Source organism: Eurytemora carolleeae, unplaced genomic scaffold (assembly GCF_000591075.1).
Source record: "Eurytemora carolleeae unplaced genomic scaffold, Eaff_2.0 scaffold2344, whole genome shotgun sequence".
Taxonomy (NCBI): Eukaryota; Metazoa; Arthropoda; class Copepoda; order Calanoida; family Temoridae; genus Eurytemora; species Eurytemora carolleeae.
This window is the reverse complement of record NW_019398233.1, coordinates 1,944-18,344: the sequence shown is the minus strand read 5'-3', so window position 1 is coordinate 18,344 and position 16,401 is coordinate 1,944. Positions and strand designations below refer to the sequence as shown.

At 33.0% G+C, this 16,401-nt stretch overlaps 3 protein-coding genes across 3 annotated transcripts; all 3 read left to right on the top strand.

Moving 5' to 3' along the window:
- Positions 1–328: 328 nt before the first annotated feature.
- Positions 329–1,668, top strand: LOC111717072 (protein ELYS homolog). Its single transcript, XM_023492589.1, has 2 exons — positions 329–747; positions 1,070–1,668. Exons 1-2 carry the CDS (start codon positions 411–413, stop codon positions 1,666–1,668), a joined length of 936 nt encoding a protein of 311 aa, XP_023348357.1. The 5' UTR covers positions 329–410.
- A 233-nt stretch (positions 1,669–1,901) lies between these two features.
- LOC111717070 (uncharacterized) lies at positions 1,902–9,443 on the top strand. The gene is made up of 6 exons (XM_023492586.1): positions 1,902–1,969; positions 2,426–2,488; positions 3,579–3,641; positions 4,010–4,073; positions 4,238–4,327; positions 8,688–9,443. Exons 1-6 carry the CDS (start codon positions 1,940–1,942, stop codon positions 9,365–9,367), a joined length of 990 nt encoding a protein of 329 aa, XP_023348354.1. The 5' UTR covers positions 1,902–1,939; the 3' UTR covers positions 9,368–9,443.
- Positions 9,444–10,484: 1,041 nt separating this feature from the next.
- Positions 10,485–15,784, top strand: LOC111717071 (uncharacterized). The gene is made up of 10 exons (XM_023492588.1): positions 10,485–10,667; positions 11,434–11,496; positions 11,665–11,747; positions 11,933–12,003; positions 12,452–12,568; positions 13,242–13,307; positions 13,807–13,869; positions 14,492–14,554; positions 14,876–14,949; positions 15,511–15,784. Exons 1-10 carry the CDS (start codon positions 10,527–10,529, stop codon positions 15,751–15,753), a joined length of 984 nt encoding a protein of 327 aa, XP_023348356.1. The 5' UTR covers positions 10,485–10,526; the 3' UTR covers positions 15,754–15,784.
- The last annotated feature ends 617 nt before the right edge of the window (positions 15,785–16,401 follow it).

Below are 16,401 nucleotides of genomic sequence, written 5' to 3'. Positions count from 1 at the left end.
TTGTTGATTGGTTTCCTCAAATTCTATGTCTGTCTCCGCATATTTTAGACCTGTTTCTTATTTTTTCAAAAACTTTAAAAATTGATCTGTTCCTCACAGTTTAAATCAGATTTGTTTCTGCTTTTTTTGAAAACTTTCAAATTGTTCTGTTTCCTCAAATTTTAGGTCTTTTTCCTCATATTTTTGATCCGTTTCTGGTTTTTTCAAAAACTTTAAAAATCGCTATTTGTTGTTCGGTTTCCTCAAATTTTAAGTCTGTTTCCCACATAAAAGATCTGTTTAGACCTTGACAAATAAAGTTGGGATGATTTTTGTTCGTTTTATTTATGGTAATGAAGTAACAGAACCTATTTTGTTTAGATACCAGCAAACAAGCCCTGGCTTATGGAGAGAAGTATATTGATGAGCTCATGGATGCTCAATCCAAAAGTCTAGATACTCATGAGGTGGAAGACACTCCTCAGGTGGAAGATACCCCTGGGGTCGAAGATTCTCCTAGGGTTGAAGATACTCCTAGGGTCGAAGATACTCCTGAGGTCGAAGATTCTCCAGAGGTTGGAGATGCTCAAGAAGTTCAATCAAAAAATACGGGAGAAGAGGATGGGTTTCCCAGAAAGCTGTATTGTACAATATTCTTTAAATCAGACAAAACGTTTGATATTATACCATGCAGAAAAACAAAAACCCACAAAATTGGAGATAAAATCACTGTCAGGAGTCATCATGGACTGGTTGTCGGAATGTTTGGTAAGTTATGAATTTTTTAAATTGAGGGGGCTGGGGAGGTATAAATTTTTGATGCTGAATTTCTCCTTAGACCATAGAATTGACTTTCGCCGTAATGATTTCAAGCAAATTGTTTTATTTTTGGAAATTCACTCACCCCGACTGGATGAAGTTTTTTCTAGTTTGCAATTTTCTCTCTCTCCCTGTATCTCTGAGTACTCTTGAAGCACCGAGCCATACCCAGTTGATACTTCTCTGAAAGCTAGATGTATACTAAACTGTGAGACATTAAAATCTCCAGTACCTTTAACGTTACTGAATTAACCAAACATATTTTGTTTAGGTACCAGTGAACAAGCCTTGGTTTATGGAGAGAGATATGTTGATCAATGGCTCATGGATGCTGATGAGATCATGGATGCTCAATCCAAAAGTCTAGATACTCCTGAGGTCGAAGATAATTCTGAGGTCAAAGATTCTCCAAAGGTCAAAGATACTTCTGAGGTCGAAGATACTCATAAGGTCAGAGATTCTCCTAAGGTCAAAGATACTCCTGAGGTCGAAAAAACTCTTGAGGTCAAAGATACTCCTGAGATCAAAGAAACTCCTAAGGTGGAAGATACTCCTGAGGTGGAAGATACTCCTGAGGTGGAAGATACTCCTGAGGTGGAAGATAGTCCTGAGGTGGAAGATAGTCCTGAGGTGGAAGATGTTCCTGAGGTGGAAGATGATCCTGAGGTGGAAGATGATCCTGAGGTGGAAGATATTCCTGAGGTGAAAGATACTCCTGAGGTGGAAGATATTCCTGAGGTTGAAGATACTCCTGAGGTCAAAGAAACTCCTGAGGTGGAAAATACTCCTGAGGCGGAAGATGCTCCTGAGGTGGAAGATGCTCCTGAGGTCAAAGATACTCCTGAGGTGGGAGATACTCCTGAGGTGTAATCAAATTTCATATTAAACTCTTATATCTTGAATATGGTGTTCAATTGGACTTTTTATAATTTCGCAAAGAACAAAAGAAGTTTATAGAAACATGGAATTCTGAATTTAATGAAACACTCTTTTTAAGTTGTTACTTAAGTCTCATCCTTATCGCTCTTTATCATAGTATTTATCCTTTTCTTGATGAATCTTGTTTAATAGACCATGTTTCATTGAATCATCTTATCTAATTCAGGAAGCCTTAAGTACAGTTGTAGTTGATATACCAGAAATGAATTGGCAGTGGATTCTTGCTGATATGGTAATGAATTTTTACCTTAATAATGCCTTTTTCTCATGTGTATCAATGCTTTGCCTTTTTTTATTATGTATGGTTGCTAATCTAATTGATTTACTTAAATTTTTAAGATTCTATTTTCTATTTATCTTTTTTAATATCTATTAACCAAAGAACAAGCTTTAATTAATTGGGAGTTGTAGTTTACTTTTGAACCTTGTTTCTTAAACTTGTATCTATATCCTGAAAAGGGTTGTTNCCTACTCCTCTACAAGAAATCCACCTTAAAGCTAAAGCTGGGCAAAGTTCTGTTAGTAAATGGAGGTTATGGAAATTAACGGAAGTGTCTGTTAACAATCGGCAAAAAGCGTTAATTTTTTAATTGTTAAGAAACGGATTAGCCATATTAAAAAAAATTAAGGGCTAAAAAGTGAGAGAACTGATTTGTCTTTTTTAAACCGTAAATACATAATTTTGTAGAATGATGATGGAAGTATGAAAGATACTTTTTCAAATTCTTCAACATGTGAAAACAAAAAAGAGGTAATTTTATGCTATTAATACATTTAAGATGCATGATGTGTTTGTTTCCTGTCACAAAATTATCTTTACTTTTGATTTCTATTTATTGAAGTTTGGAGGAGATGTATAATGTAAATATACACATTTCAAAATCTATTAATTATGAAGTTAAATTTTATGATGAGTCCAACATGTCCTCTCATTATTTATTTATTTTCAATTTTATTTAGAGATGTTCCCTGAGAAACAGAAATATTTTTATTTTTTTCATTCAATGCAAAGTTTTAGAGATAGGAACAGCGGTCGATATTGACCGCTTCGTCTTCACGGGATTTTAAAATGGCCAATATAGACTGCTTCAGGACATAGCAAAGTTTATAATTTTCTATTAAAAGTAAATATATCTGTAGTTAAACGTTGAAAACAGTTTGTTTGTAGTTCTTAGTTTAAATATCTTAACACATGGAGGCATAATCCTTCCCATACCACCCTACCCTTCCAATCTTATCCCATCACTCTTCTTCCAGTCTTATCCTTTCCATCCCTCCCTTCTCATCCCACCCCTGCCTTCCCATTCCTCCCTTCACATCCCTCCCTTACTCAAAAGATGCTGATTCATTAATTTATTTTGTTGCATTTATCCATTTATTGGCAACCGTGACTACATTACATTCTGTTCATATATTCGAACAAAATGTTCGTAAGATCGCAATAGTTGATAGATAGATAGATAGATAGATAGTTTGATAAAATGAACAAAATGTTTNAATTGATGACTATAGGTTGTAATATCTAAATGATTTGTTTGAAATTAAATTGATTTTTTACGGTCTAAGTAGTATGTTGCAATTTTCTCAATTTGTATGGCCGCTAAGTTATTCGGTATGAGACGTCTTTAACAATTTTCTCCTTATAGACGCAACAGATATAAGTAAGATTAGTAGCGATTTTATCGCACTAAGCCAATACCCCCTTTCATTTTTCGCGAACACTCCCTTTAATTTGTTAAAAATTGTTTGGGGGGTTGAGATTTTGTAATGTCATGTTTATTTGCTTTTATATTCTTAAAAAGTCTGTTACTGAAATTAAGCAACAAATCAATGATATGTAGGTGCTAATGACCTTGGAAGCCAGTCCATCGGGGATGTTAAGACCATTGCCTGTTATAGAACAGGTAAATTGACGGCCTGCGGACTTATCAGCTTAATTCAACTTGACCCCTACTCATCTGTAACCTGAACCCTACTCATCTCTACCCTGAACCCTGAGTAGGGTCTCAGGCTAGAGATGAGTAAAGTGTCAGGTTAGAGATAAGTAGGTTTCAAGTCAGATAGGAGTCTTAATTTCTTTAAAATCTTTTTATACAAATTTAAGATCAAATTTTACTCTCTTCAGATCAAATTTATCACTTTTCCAAAAAAGAGGAAATTTTATCCTAATATTTTTATATATACCCAAAGATTAAACTCTGGATCATATTTCTTTTAGATAAAAAGATATAGATCAAATTCCATTTCTTGTACATTTTTTTATGTTTACTAGGATGATCCTTTTTTTCAAAGTTTGCTGCACACTGGTACAAATGAAGAGTCCGATTTTGTGATTGGTAAGATATTTTAAGTTTCTGATTAGCAATCTTTGTAAATATTACTAATACTAATACTACTATTTCTAATTTTGTACCTTAAATTACATTTTCTTGTGAAAATTGGTACCTAATTAAAACATTTCAGGTGGGACAAATTAACCTAAAAATTATTATTTTGTTAGATTGGGGAGAAGAGGACAAATATGAATATTCTAAGCTTATACGTAGGGATCGACTGGATGGTCTTCTAACTTCAGCAAACAAAGAAACAGGTAATTTAAGGGCTTGTCTATGATTGGTTGGAAAATTCACAAAATTCATAAAAATGTGCACTAGGAGTATTAGTTACTGGGAAAACAATTATTGTAAAATGTATAGGGTGCCTCAAAAAAAAACTGTGCCGTAGGGGTATTAGTAACTGAGGAAACAATTTTCGTTCAACTTTTACAATCAAGGTGTCATTCGAAAGCTCTATATTTCAGTTATTTCATGATGTGAAATTTTTCTTTCTAGGCCTCATATTTTTATTGTTACAGCCAATTATTTAAGCGTAAGTCGAAAATCGATTTCCCGGATTTTTCGATTTTTCAATTTTTCACGTCTCATTTTCATTCGTTCATAAAGTATAAATAAATTTAAAGATTTTCAAAATTTTTTTTGAAAATTATAAGCTGTTATTTCATTTTTGGTTCAAATTTTCCAATTTTTTGGCTGCACGCCTTATTAGTGTCATTAGAAGGTCAAACACTGGATTTGTTGCTGCTACTGTATTCCCTGGGTTCCTAGCTTTCGTTTGATATGTATTAAGCCATAGTTTAAATATGTTCTATTTGTGGAGGTAATTAAAATTCAATTTCGAACACTAATTAGGCGGGCAGCCTAAATATTGGAAGATTTGAACCAAAAATGCCAACTCCATCATCCCCTTTAATTTTAATAGATTGTCAGCACATTTCAGGTGAAACCCTTCACTTAAAAATTAGTTTTTTCTAATTCACAGTTAGCCTTTACATCTTTGTCGGAAAAAGAATTTTTCACAACAGGCTCATTGGTTGGATTCACACCAGGCGTCTTGGTTGGATTCACAACATACTATATTAGTTGGATTCACAACATGCTCCTTAGTAGGATTCACCACAGGCTCCATCAGTGTATTCACATCAGACTCCTTGGTTGGATTCACAACAGACTCAATTGGTTGGATTCACATCATGCTCTGTGGTTGGATTCACAACAGGCTCCTTGGATGGATTCAAAACAGGCTCCTTGGATGGATTCACAATAGACTCCTTGGTTGGATTCACAACAGACTCAATTGATTGGATTCAAATCATGCTCTGAGGTTGGATTTACATCAGGCTTCAAGGTTGGATTCACAACAGACTCCTTGGTTAGATTCACATCAGGCTCCTTGGTTGGATTCACATCAGGCTCCTTGGTTGGATTCAAATCAGGCTCTTTGGTTGGATTCACAACAGACTTAAACGGTTGGATTCACATCAGGCCCCTTGGTTGGATTCACATCAGGCTCTGAGGTTGGATTCATAACAGGCTCCTTGGTTAGATTCACATCAGGCTCTGAGGTTGGATTCATAACAGGCTCCTTGGTTGGATTCACATCAGACTCCTTGGAGGATTCACAACAGACTCAAATGGTTGGATACACATCAGGTATAATTTATTTTGTCGAATAAGAAAAATAGGTTAAGATTTAACATTATTTGATGCTTTAATATATTCAAAAACTATGAGTTGCAAATAGACCCCAAATTGGAAGTTTTTGCAGGGGTTAGGGGGCACAGGGTGTAAAGGGGACAAAGATTTTGAACACAGTAGACAAATTATCCGTTCCCAGAGGGGGAAGTGGGCGTGGGTTGCAATTAATCAAATAATTTATTTGCGAAAATATCAAATTTTAATCTATTTATTGTTTTTATTTTCAAGAAATTTAATGCATGATATTTGTGAATTCAACATCACTGCTTGAATAATTTTTTTTAGTTCTGCATGTTACAAATTGTTAAAAATATATATATTTGCACGCTCTTATATATTTTTAACAATTTTTTATTTTGGAATTTTTTATCTTTTGGATACAGTTTATGTAATTTGGAAAGAAAATAAGAATTTGTCAACCAGTTGTATTGGAACACTCTTCTTCATTGTAGTTTAGTAAGTTTTATTGTCTAACTTTGACTTGACAAGCTTTAATCTGTTCTTTAATCTGGTTCAGGATTTTTCTTACCGGTAGGGGTCGGATAGTCCTGTAGGCGGTCTGGGTTGCCCAAGATGGGGATTCTTGCAGATCTCATCTCACATAATCACATAATCACATAATCACATAATATTTGAAATGATGTAGGTACAAAGGGAGGGAGTTCGAATGTCTCTCCTCCCTATCTTAAAGCTATTAAAGGAAGTGACCTTGTTTTTCCACGGATTTATTCTCATTCTGAGTTTTATGGCATTTTAATGTTACCTAATACCAATAGTTTAACAATAGTTCTTAGTGTTACCAATAGTCTGCCAATTATTGCCGCTGGTAGATTAAAAAACCGGCATTGTATTGCATGGTCACCAACCTGTAATGATTTTTCCTTTTTTCTATTTTTCTTGTTTCTGTTGAGCTGTACTAAATTTTCTTTGTTTGTTTTGCATGCGCTTATATCATCAGTTTTAGTTTAGCCCTCTATTAGTTTTTATCTAGTTCTCCACATTGTAATAACTGGGTAGTATTGTAACCAACTTTGTTGTGGATCTTGTTTTCATCTGAAGTTTGATGAAAGTGTTGATATTTATTTAAAAATATTATTTCTCTTGATCTTAACGGTGTTTTCAAATTAGGAAAGATAGTCGTGCAAGACGAGCTTTTGATGGAGCTGCTTGAGCGAGACTGTCTTGGAGTAAATGATGTGAATAATGGGCCGTTTCAAGTCAAAACCCGAGCTAAGCTTCGCAGGTACTACACAAATTTGGGCTAAATGACTTACTCACTAATTGGTGTGAAATATTTAAAAACATAAAAAAGTAAAAAATGTTAAAGAAAACTTCCCTCCACACCCCCCTACCCGTTATGGAGGAACTGTTAACTTTTTAGACCATATTTTTAAAGTTTCACAAATATTTTCTATCTATTATAAAATATTTTAGACTCGCAACACTTCTAGACGAGTACAGAAAGCTTACTAATACCAAAGCCAGCATGACTGATATGCTGTGCAATGTTCCTAAAGACCACAAGTTTGTTGATGCCAATTTTGACATCATTTGCAAGGTTAGATAAGGTTTATAGGTACTAGTCAGAACAATCCTGCCATACCCCAAAAATGATATACAGTAATCAGTTGTCATAGGTCTGAAAAAAAGGTCAAAAGTGCAGTATAAGGGTATGACATTACCTATAAGACTACAATTAAAATGGTTTTCTGAGGATTTAATTGCTTATAATTCTTCAAAGAAATTTTTATTCTGGTCGTATAGTAAATCTAACTGTCATTATTTATTATTGATTCACAACAGGGATGTAACCATAAGCTGTTCATGAATGTGGAAGATGTAGAAATCAGCAAGTAACTTATGTGAGAATTCTCCAAATTTTAGACATTTATATCCAATCCATCTAATACTTGGGGTGTGAAGAAGAAAGTCCATAATAAGATGTATAGTTTTACCAGTAGTTTCTGCCCAGAATTTGTTAACTGACTGAACTGTTTACTGAGATATTAGAATATTGGTTTGAATTATATTTGCAACTGGTTTACACACTTTTATTTATGAAATCTGTCATATTTCTTAATTTTTGTATAAAAGGCATGTAACGTTATTTCAGTGACTCTCCATTGATTCAGTGTTGTGTCAAAACCTTTGCTCGATATACATATATCTATGTTTCAAATTAAAATTTAAGTACGTTCTCAACAAAATTGACAAATGCATGCTTTGATTCTGAAGCAATAAAGAAATTATCTGAGTTAAATACTTTTCCAATCTAAAGAAATGACATTAAATTCCACATTATTGTTCAGATTAAGGTTTACAGATGTCAAACAGGAATGTTCAACTTTAAATGTAAGGTGCACTGGAAATTACGCTTACAGTCTCTTATTCTATTATTCAGGCTGCCAGAAACTGTGGGGGAAGGCAACAGGACAAGGTTGCAGTAACTCCAGCCATCAAGGTGGGCTATGATTGGCTTGATGCTGTGGAGCATAAAATTGGTCAATTAAAAAGAAAAGAGAAGACTCCTCAAGTAGTGCATGACCTTGCTGATGCTGAAGATTTAAAATCATTATACCACAGGTTTGTCATGTTAGTCTATAAAGTCTTGGAAAAATTTGTTTATTATTTTCCCAAATATGTTTGGAGTTTCAAATTTTCCTACTGAAGCTTTAAATAGACTAATCAAAAGAGGTATTTAACGTACTGTAACATGATTTTCAGGACTCTTTATGCAAAATTAGTATTCCCCGATTTTCAATCGTGCCCTTCAAACTTTTGACTGTTAATCAAGGACTGAGATCTCTTGTGTATCTCTCAAATTTTATTTTCTTGGAGCTTCTATATAGAATTCTTGGGGGCACAGGGGGGTTAACATTATTTGATGCTTTAATATATTCAAAAACATGGTTACAGGATATGAAATATCTCCAACTCCTTCTGATGGGATAACTTCATCAACTCATTCTACCTCAACTGCTTGTACTCCTTTGGTCAGTGATAATGAAGACCGTGAAGGTCTAACTGCGACTCCACCTACCTCAACTGCTTCATCTGACCTTCCTATCTCCGTCGATGATTGTGGATTTAAAACCAACAAGCCATTCCCTTGTATATTTTGTATAAACAATGATCCACCAGATTTTTCATTTCATTCTAAGCTAAAACGACACCTGATCAGAAAGCACAAAAACGAACCCAATATTGTTAAAATGATAGCGGACACTGAAAATGTTTTATTCAAGAAGATAAAGTGTGAGGGAGCTCATCTCTGGAATCTTAATGTTATCAAGAAGGGGTCTGGTAAAATTATTGTGTCCCGTGCTCCAGGTTGCAAGGAAGCGGACTATACGAATTATCTTCCATGTGGCTTATGCTCAGCCTGGATTACTTGTTCAGAGCATACAGCTCATGAAAACGGATGCAAAATTCCAGGAGTCAAGACTGATAAGAAAACCGTGAGAGATGCGCTAAGAGTAACAATGACAAAAGAGGCCAAAGACGTAATCTACGCTATAAGGAATGATGCAATTGGTACGGTAATTTTTATTCTAAATGGTTTAGGATTTTTTTTTTGGTGTTGGAACATTTCATAGCAAGACATTTCATAGATAGGATATTTCGAAGGGGGACATTTCATATACAAGACATTTTATAGACATGAAGATTCATATATAGGATGTTTTATAAGCAGAGAAAAAATTCATAGACAAGAAAATACAATTTTCAAAGTAATCTTCAAAATTGAATGATACTGTTATGTTATGTAACCTAATTTGTCTTAGACTAATTATTGACATATTTTTTGCTTTTATCTCATAATATCTACTTAATTAAGTATCTTACAAGTGGATTATATGATTTTCATATCTTTGAGGTACATATCCATCTATTAAATGTAATTTAATGAAATTTCCCAAAACCTTTATTTTTTTTTAAAGGGAGTGACCAGCTATGTAAGGTAGTTGAACTGAGGACGCAGTGTTGTGGAAAACTTCTTTAGGATTCATTTGAGACATATTTCACTTTTTAAAAGTCTGTAAATCCTGAGTTTGAGCGCAAATTAAATGTCCAAAAATCCTGATTTGGGGGTGGATACGCTTTCAGAATTAGTTTTTTTTTAATTATTAATTAACGACGACATAAAATGTAAAAATATTTACTCTACACTCTACACTCTACACTCTACATTCTACACTTAAACTCTGTACTCCATACTCTATGCTATATGCTATACACTCTTCACTTTACACTCTCCAATACATACCGTAAATATGGAAAATTATGAATTAACTAATAAGCGATTAGCTTTTCCCTGATGTCGCATGTTTTAAGGAATTGTCAACGTAACTTAATGTAATCTTCAATTAAAGAATTTGCATACTGGATTCACTACAGTACCCTCCAAACCATTGTTTATTAAAAGATGACGGAAAAAACTAACTTTCCTTTTGCAATTATTTTGGAACTAGGTCAGATATTTTATTTCTCTCACGCCCCCTTCTTATTTTCTCCTCAATATGTGTACATTATTCCCTGGATAGTGAATATCGACCAAAATGGCTGAGATGCTAATTCTTAGCTTTTTTCTTCGGAATTTTTAAATAATAAATTTGGGTTTCTCTTTCATTTTGATTCTTTAAACAGTTCTTAACCTTAAATTACCATAGTGTCAAGTAAGTTGTTTTCTATCACAATTTAGATTTGATTTAAGGAAAATGCTCCCTGACTAATGTTCTCATCCTGAACCCAACAATGGTCAGATGTACGAAGGCACTCATAAAATCTCGTAGTTCATATCTTCCTGATGGTAATCCGTACCTGTTTGGAATCGGGGGTACAGGCAGGAACAACAGCAGACTATCCAACTCATTGGTTGTAAAAAACTCTCATGAGGTAAGGAAACATTATTAGTCTTAAAACGTTTTTCTTTAAGAGTCTTTAAAACAATCCTTATTTATAACCAGTGATTGCCTTATTTAATATCTCAAGTCGAAACTGATAACAAACCTTCAATAATCCTTCACTGAAATTTTAAAAATTTTATTTTTATTAAGACTGTAGAGTGTAGAATCTATTTTAAAAGATCCTGAATTTGTAGTTATGCAATTTTTGTATCGGCCCAAGTAAAAAAGCAATTTATTTCATTTTGATATGAATTAATTCTTGTTTTCAGCAAACTCTAGCCACTCTATTTAAACTTCTTTGACATGACTGCAACAATTTTCTTTTTAGTTTCTACATTTTTCTAGTGATATTTATATGCCATAAGATTATATATAACGTAATCCCTATTATTAATAATTTGTAAACAATCTTTTAATTAATTTTGTTCACATTTCTGAGCATGTGCAAATGGCTATAAAATTCTAAGCTAATTGAATATGGATATATATCGTTGATACCTGATGGTGTAAACCTTTGATATTAAAAAAAAGATTACTATTAATAACACAGATTTTATTGTTTGGATTATGAAATGTCTACAATATGTAAAAATTTGAAAACTTAAGTTTTTGACTTAAACTCCTTCCTTTTTAAATGCCATTATATCTACGAATAGGCAGTATAAAAGTTATAATTACGTCTACAGTCACTGAAAATTGGAATTCATAAAATTTTTAGAAATATATACATATTAGATATTATTATATTGTTTTAGAAAGCTGGTGTACCGCCAACTACGGCTGCCACGCGTAGAAAATTGTTAGCTACTGTTTATCAGGAATCATGATTTATATCAAATAATATAATAATTCTCAGGCTATGAATTTTTTATTTGGGGAAATTAGCATGAAGACTTGGCTGTATTTGAGCTTAATAAAGCTTCAGACGGCATTAACTTTGTCTAAACGGGTTAAAGCTAGATATTGTTATGATAATAAAATGATAGATGAGAAAACCGTCAGATGCCCAAATGGACACCATGTCTAATCATTTAGGGCATTCACTGACCACTCATAAAGAATATTACAAGTAAGTTGATTGCACTGACATTTGTGTACATTAAAAATACATAAACCTTTAACTTGCAAATTCTGCTATTTTGAATGTTCTATGAATTTACATGAATGTATTAATATTTATGAAGTTTAAATTTTATGATTTAATATTTTATAACAATCTAACAACTAAAAAGAATAACAGTAATGCTAATTTAGGATGCAGACTAGCCTGGTTGAAATGCAGATGGTGGCACCCGTCTTGTACGATTTAGATAGGGGTGAAATAGGTAAAATTTTATTTGTTTCATTACCAACCCCTTATTTCATTAATTCTGCCCCTTAACACTAAACAGGCAAAAAACGCCCCCCCCCCCTCACCCACATTATTTTTGCCCTAGCACTCATTTTTTACAGTCATCGTAATCATTAAAAAAAATTGAAAAATTTTTAAATTTTTTTTGTTATGCTAAGGGTACGGTATACAGCGCGTTTAAAAGTCCGGTCTGTTTAAAAATCTAAAACCACCCACAACTATTATGACTAAAGCACATATCTAAAAACTCAATTTTTAAAAACCCCCTTGAAAAATGGATGTAGAAACATGCGTCAAACTTGTTTTAAATAAGAAACATGTTTACATTTTTAGACTTTTTTGGGCATTTTTTCCAACCCTCCCTAACACCAAAACTATAAAAGTTAACAATCTAATTTTTTTTCATTGCATAGGCCTTTAAGAATTGGGCTTTGAACATGCATTTCAACCCCACACCTGTTCTCTAAGGTATTTTTCGTCTCCTGTAGAAGATGATGAAGTAGTTACCCCAAGAAATAAAACAATCAGAAGATTGCCAGGTACATAATTATTCGATACTTTCTGCAAGTCATACTAATATCTTAAAAGAGAATGTGCCCATAATTTCAAGCGCCCTTAAAACCTATATCTGATCAGTCTTGTCATACCTAATCTAAAACACTCATAATGTTTCTGCGGAATGATGGTTTATTGCTGTTATTTTGTTGTATGTTTGCAAACTTTATTTTTTTATTTTAAAAAACTTTTTCTTAGTGTTAATTATTGCACTATGCCAAAAGTAGCGCACTACCTGTGCTGAGGCCAAACTGCGCACAACATACACCTCAGTTTAGAGGGATTCAAGTGGATTTTCTGCATTTACAAATAAGTATTGAATGTTCTTAAAGGTACTGTAGCGCAATTTCAAGTAACAGTACCTTTAAGAACATTCAATACTTATTTGTAAATGCAGAAAATCTTATTTACTGAATTAGTAGTACACTGACTTTTTCTATCCCATTGCTGAAGATGACAAAAAACATCATTTACTTTCCCGAGAAATAATTAATTTTCTTCGATTCAGCTCATTAACCCTAAAACATGTTCCACAAAATATGCATCCTTGGTCAAGGATTGGAACCCGTAAATAAATTCCAAGAAGAAATTTTGTGCCATTACATTTACAAAATGTATTATCTAGTTTGTAATTTAATTAAAATCTGCAAATTACAGGTTCACAAGCTCGGGGTGGAAGGGGAGGATCAGGATCCACTGAAGAAGTCAGAGGAAAACAATCTGGTAAATCTTCAATCCTATTAATTTGGTCGGTAGTCAAACGTTTGCTGTGTCACGTGAGACTGACAAATGTTAGCATGATTGTCAGAAAATGATAAAGTTTGTTTCAGTGCTTAGGATCCGAATCTGAATCCAGATTCGTTGGATCCGCCAGATTTTGGCTTCCTGGATCCGGATCCGCAGAAATATGCGGATCTACGGATCCTGATCTAAGGGGCAAAATATCAACCAAAAACTGCACAAAAAAATTACTCCCAAACCCAAAATCTGAACTATGAACTATGAACTATGAACTATTAATAAAAGAGATTATAAAAATTTCCTGATTTCTAAATGGGTCATTAAGTTTAACATAAAAATAAACAAAAAATTTAAATTTAATTGCTTTGTTAAAAATGTCAGTACAGTTTGAAGAAATAACCAGGATCTGGAGCCGGATCCATTTTTTTAAGTGCGGATCCAAGATCCTGATCCGATGACAATTTAAATCTGCAAATTACAGGTTTACGTCCTCCGGGTGGAAGATCCAGTGTAGAAGGAAGAGGAGAACAGTCTACTTCATTTGGTAAACATTTAATCCTGTTTATTGGGACGGGCGTCAAAGGTTAGCCTGTAATACGTCAAACTGAGAATTATTACTATGTGCTGTCTTGTTTTAAATATTCGAAGGGGTTTAAATTGTAGTTGTGCGAATATGTAGATGTTAGGCTAGTAAATCAATTTATTAAAAGGAGTAACCGGCTTTGTATAGCGGTTGAACTGAATATGCATGCAGTATTGTGGAACATATATAGAAACATTTTTTTTTCAAAATAAATTTGTTAATAATTCAATCTTTGAATAAATAATTTCCTTTTACTCATAAAATTGAATTTTTTATTTTTTATGAATTTTTTTACCGATTTCTACAAATTCTTCAAATGCGTCTTTTCAATAAAAAAGAAGATCACACAACCTGAAATGTTGAAGAAATTTGTGTTTTTCTATCTAGTTAAAAATTATTTTCAATTGTGACCTCTCAAAATGTTATGCCTATTTTTGCAGTGATAAAAGTAAATTGTCAGAAAATGAAAAAGTTTGTTTTGAAGAAAAGCAACGATATTTTAATAATTGTGTTTCTTCAAAAGTGTTAAAATTAAGATTCAGTCATGCTCAATTCCTTTCATTTAACATTATTTTACATTCAGGATGTAAGAAAGGGAAGCCGACACCTGGGAAAGGGAAACGCACCAAAGTTTTTAGACTTAATGGTATATTTTTTATACATTTAGAAAATATTTTGCATCACGCTTATGGTGGCTTGAGGGGTGGGTGCAACAAATTTTATTTTTTACTGTAAGCTAACTTTTCTTTTTTTTTCAAATATACCAGCCCCTGCTAAAATCTTGTGTACGCGCATGATTTAATTATGCATGTAATAATTTGACGAAACAATTACTATTACTTTAGAAAGCAAAGGGGGCATTAAATTGAAACATACTTTAAAGATTTCTTTAATGCATGGATAATGAGTTTTATAAAACAAATATATTACAAGCATTGCATAGTAGTTAACACACTCCCTTTTATAGACGATGAAAAAGCAGATATTGCTCGATATTTTTCGCGCAATATTCAGATGGGAGAAACGATCAACAAACAACAGGAACATGAAAACATCTTAAGTTTATAATGTTATTAACCCTATCATGATGGGGGGAGGGGGAGTGTTTTACAACTTTGTGGGAAACATCTCAGTTCTGTGTGTTTTTCTCACTAACTTAATAACACTACAGTTCAAAATGTCTCACTTTCTCAATTTCCAAATAAAAAACAATTTTTTTAATTAGCTTGCTTTAGTTAGATTATGAACATGATCACACATCCCTATCTCAACTCCAAGGGTTAATTAATAGACGAGTGAGGATTCTTAATCTTTATTAGTCAATAATAGCCCAGAAAAATATGTATAGAATGTCGTTGTCTTAACCTAATGATATTGGAATGCGGCAAATTGTAGTTTTTGAATTAAATAATTATAGGAAGCCGGCATATTTCAAAGATATCTCTTTATTTTTACAATTTCTAAGATATAGGAATATCAGTATAAGAACCCATCTAAAAATTGTAAAGACGACATTTCAGAAAATTCTGCCTATGTCTTGTGACATACGTTAACCATTTATACTTCTAATTAACTTTTAACCATTAGTGATGTTTTGTTTAGGCCGTGGAGTTCAATAGAACTACTGGGCGTGATATACCTTACAACTATGTGACAAATCAGGGAATTAGGATTATCAATATTGTTTCAAGTTTAAATTTGAATTTTTCTAATTTACGAGTACTGTCAATTGTTATTTTTGGTAATTCTTTTGACCATGAAAAACTCCTAATTTATACAGGTCCGGAGTTTAGTCGTACAGAAAAGAAGATTAATTTTTTAACACGTTTCGCTCCGCATTTATAAAAAATTGAATAAATATTTTTTACCTAATGAATTTTATTTCTAAAATTAATGTTGTGTTCTTATTATGTACATAATAAAATCCTGGTATAGTTCACTTTTAGACATTAAATAACTAAAGGAATTGAGTCTTTGCCACGAAGTCAAATTTTCAAATCCTAATATCTTTGCAACTAGATGGTTAAGCCTTAAATATTTTAAAATTAGATTATTTGATCTACCAGAATTCATAGTTTGAAATATAAAAGGTCTACGACATTAGGTTGGAAAGATACAGGGATTAGAAAATCGGAGTTTGTGGCAATGACTCAACTCCTTTAGGATATTTAATGCATTGTAAAACCTAAGAAACATTGTGCTGTATATTCTGTGAATGTTTAATGGTTCAAAGGTGAGAAGGAAGGAAAAGAGCTTGTATTAAAACTACTTTAATAGTACTTTTACTTAAGTAGTTGTAAATCAATCCGCACCTAGTTCAAACTTTGCTAACTACTGTGGATACAAAGAGCACTAGCAATAACTACAGGGTTTCCAATAAAGACTTAACTAATCTATGCTACCTGACAAAAGACCATTTTTACAATTAAAGATTTTGCATTGTTTTATCAGTCAAACCTTTACAGTTTCCATGTTTCAAGGCCGACTGTATAG

Coding starts and splice junctions, on each gene's coding strand:
- LOC111717072 (XM_023492589.1), top strand. CDS start 411: ATGGATGCTCAATCCAAAAGTCTAGATACTCATGAGGTGGAAGACACT. Junction 748..1,069: donor ACTGGTTGTCGGAATGTTTG/GTAAGTTATGAA, acceptor TATTTTGTTTAG/GTACCAGTGAACAAGCCTTG.
- LOC111717070 (XM_023492586.1), top strand. CDS start 1,940: ATGAATTGGCAGTGGATTCTTGCTGATATG. Junction 1,970..2,425: donor AGTGGATTCTTGCTGATATG/GTAATGAATTTT, acceptor ATAATTTTGTAG/AATGATGATGGAAGTATGAA. Junction 4,328..8,687: donor TTCAGCAAACAAAGAAACAG/GTAATTTAAGGG, acceptor ACATGGTTACAG/GATATGAAATATCTCCAACT.
- LOC111717071 (XM_023492588.1), top strand. CDS start 10,527: ATGGTCAGATGTACGAAGGCACTCATAAAATCTCGTAGTTCATATCTT. Junction 12,004..12,451: donor TTTAGATAGGGGTGAAATAG/GTAAAATTTTAT, acceptor TAGGCCTTTAAG/AATTGGGCTTTGAACATGCA. Junction 14,950..15,510: donor AAACGATCAACAAACAACAG/GAACATGAAAAC, acceptor TGTTTTGTTTAG/GCCGTGGAGTTCAATAGAAC.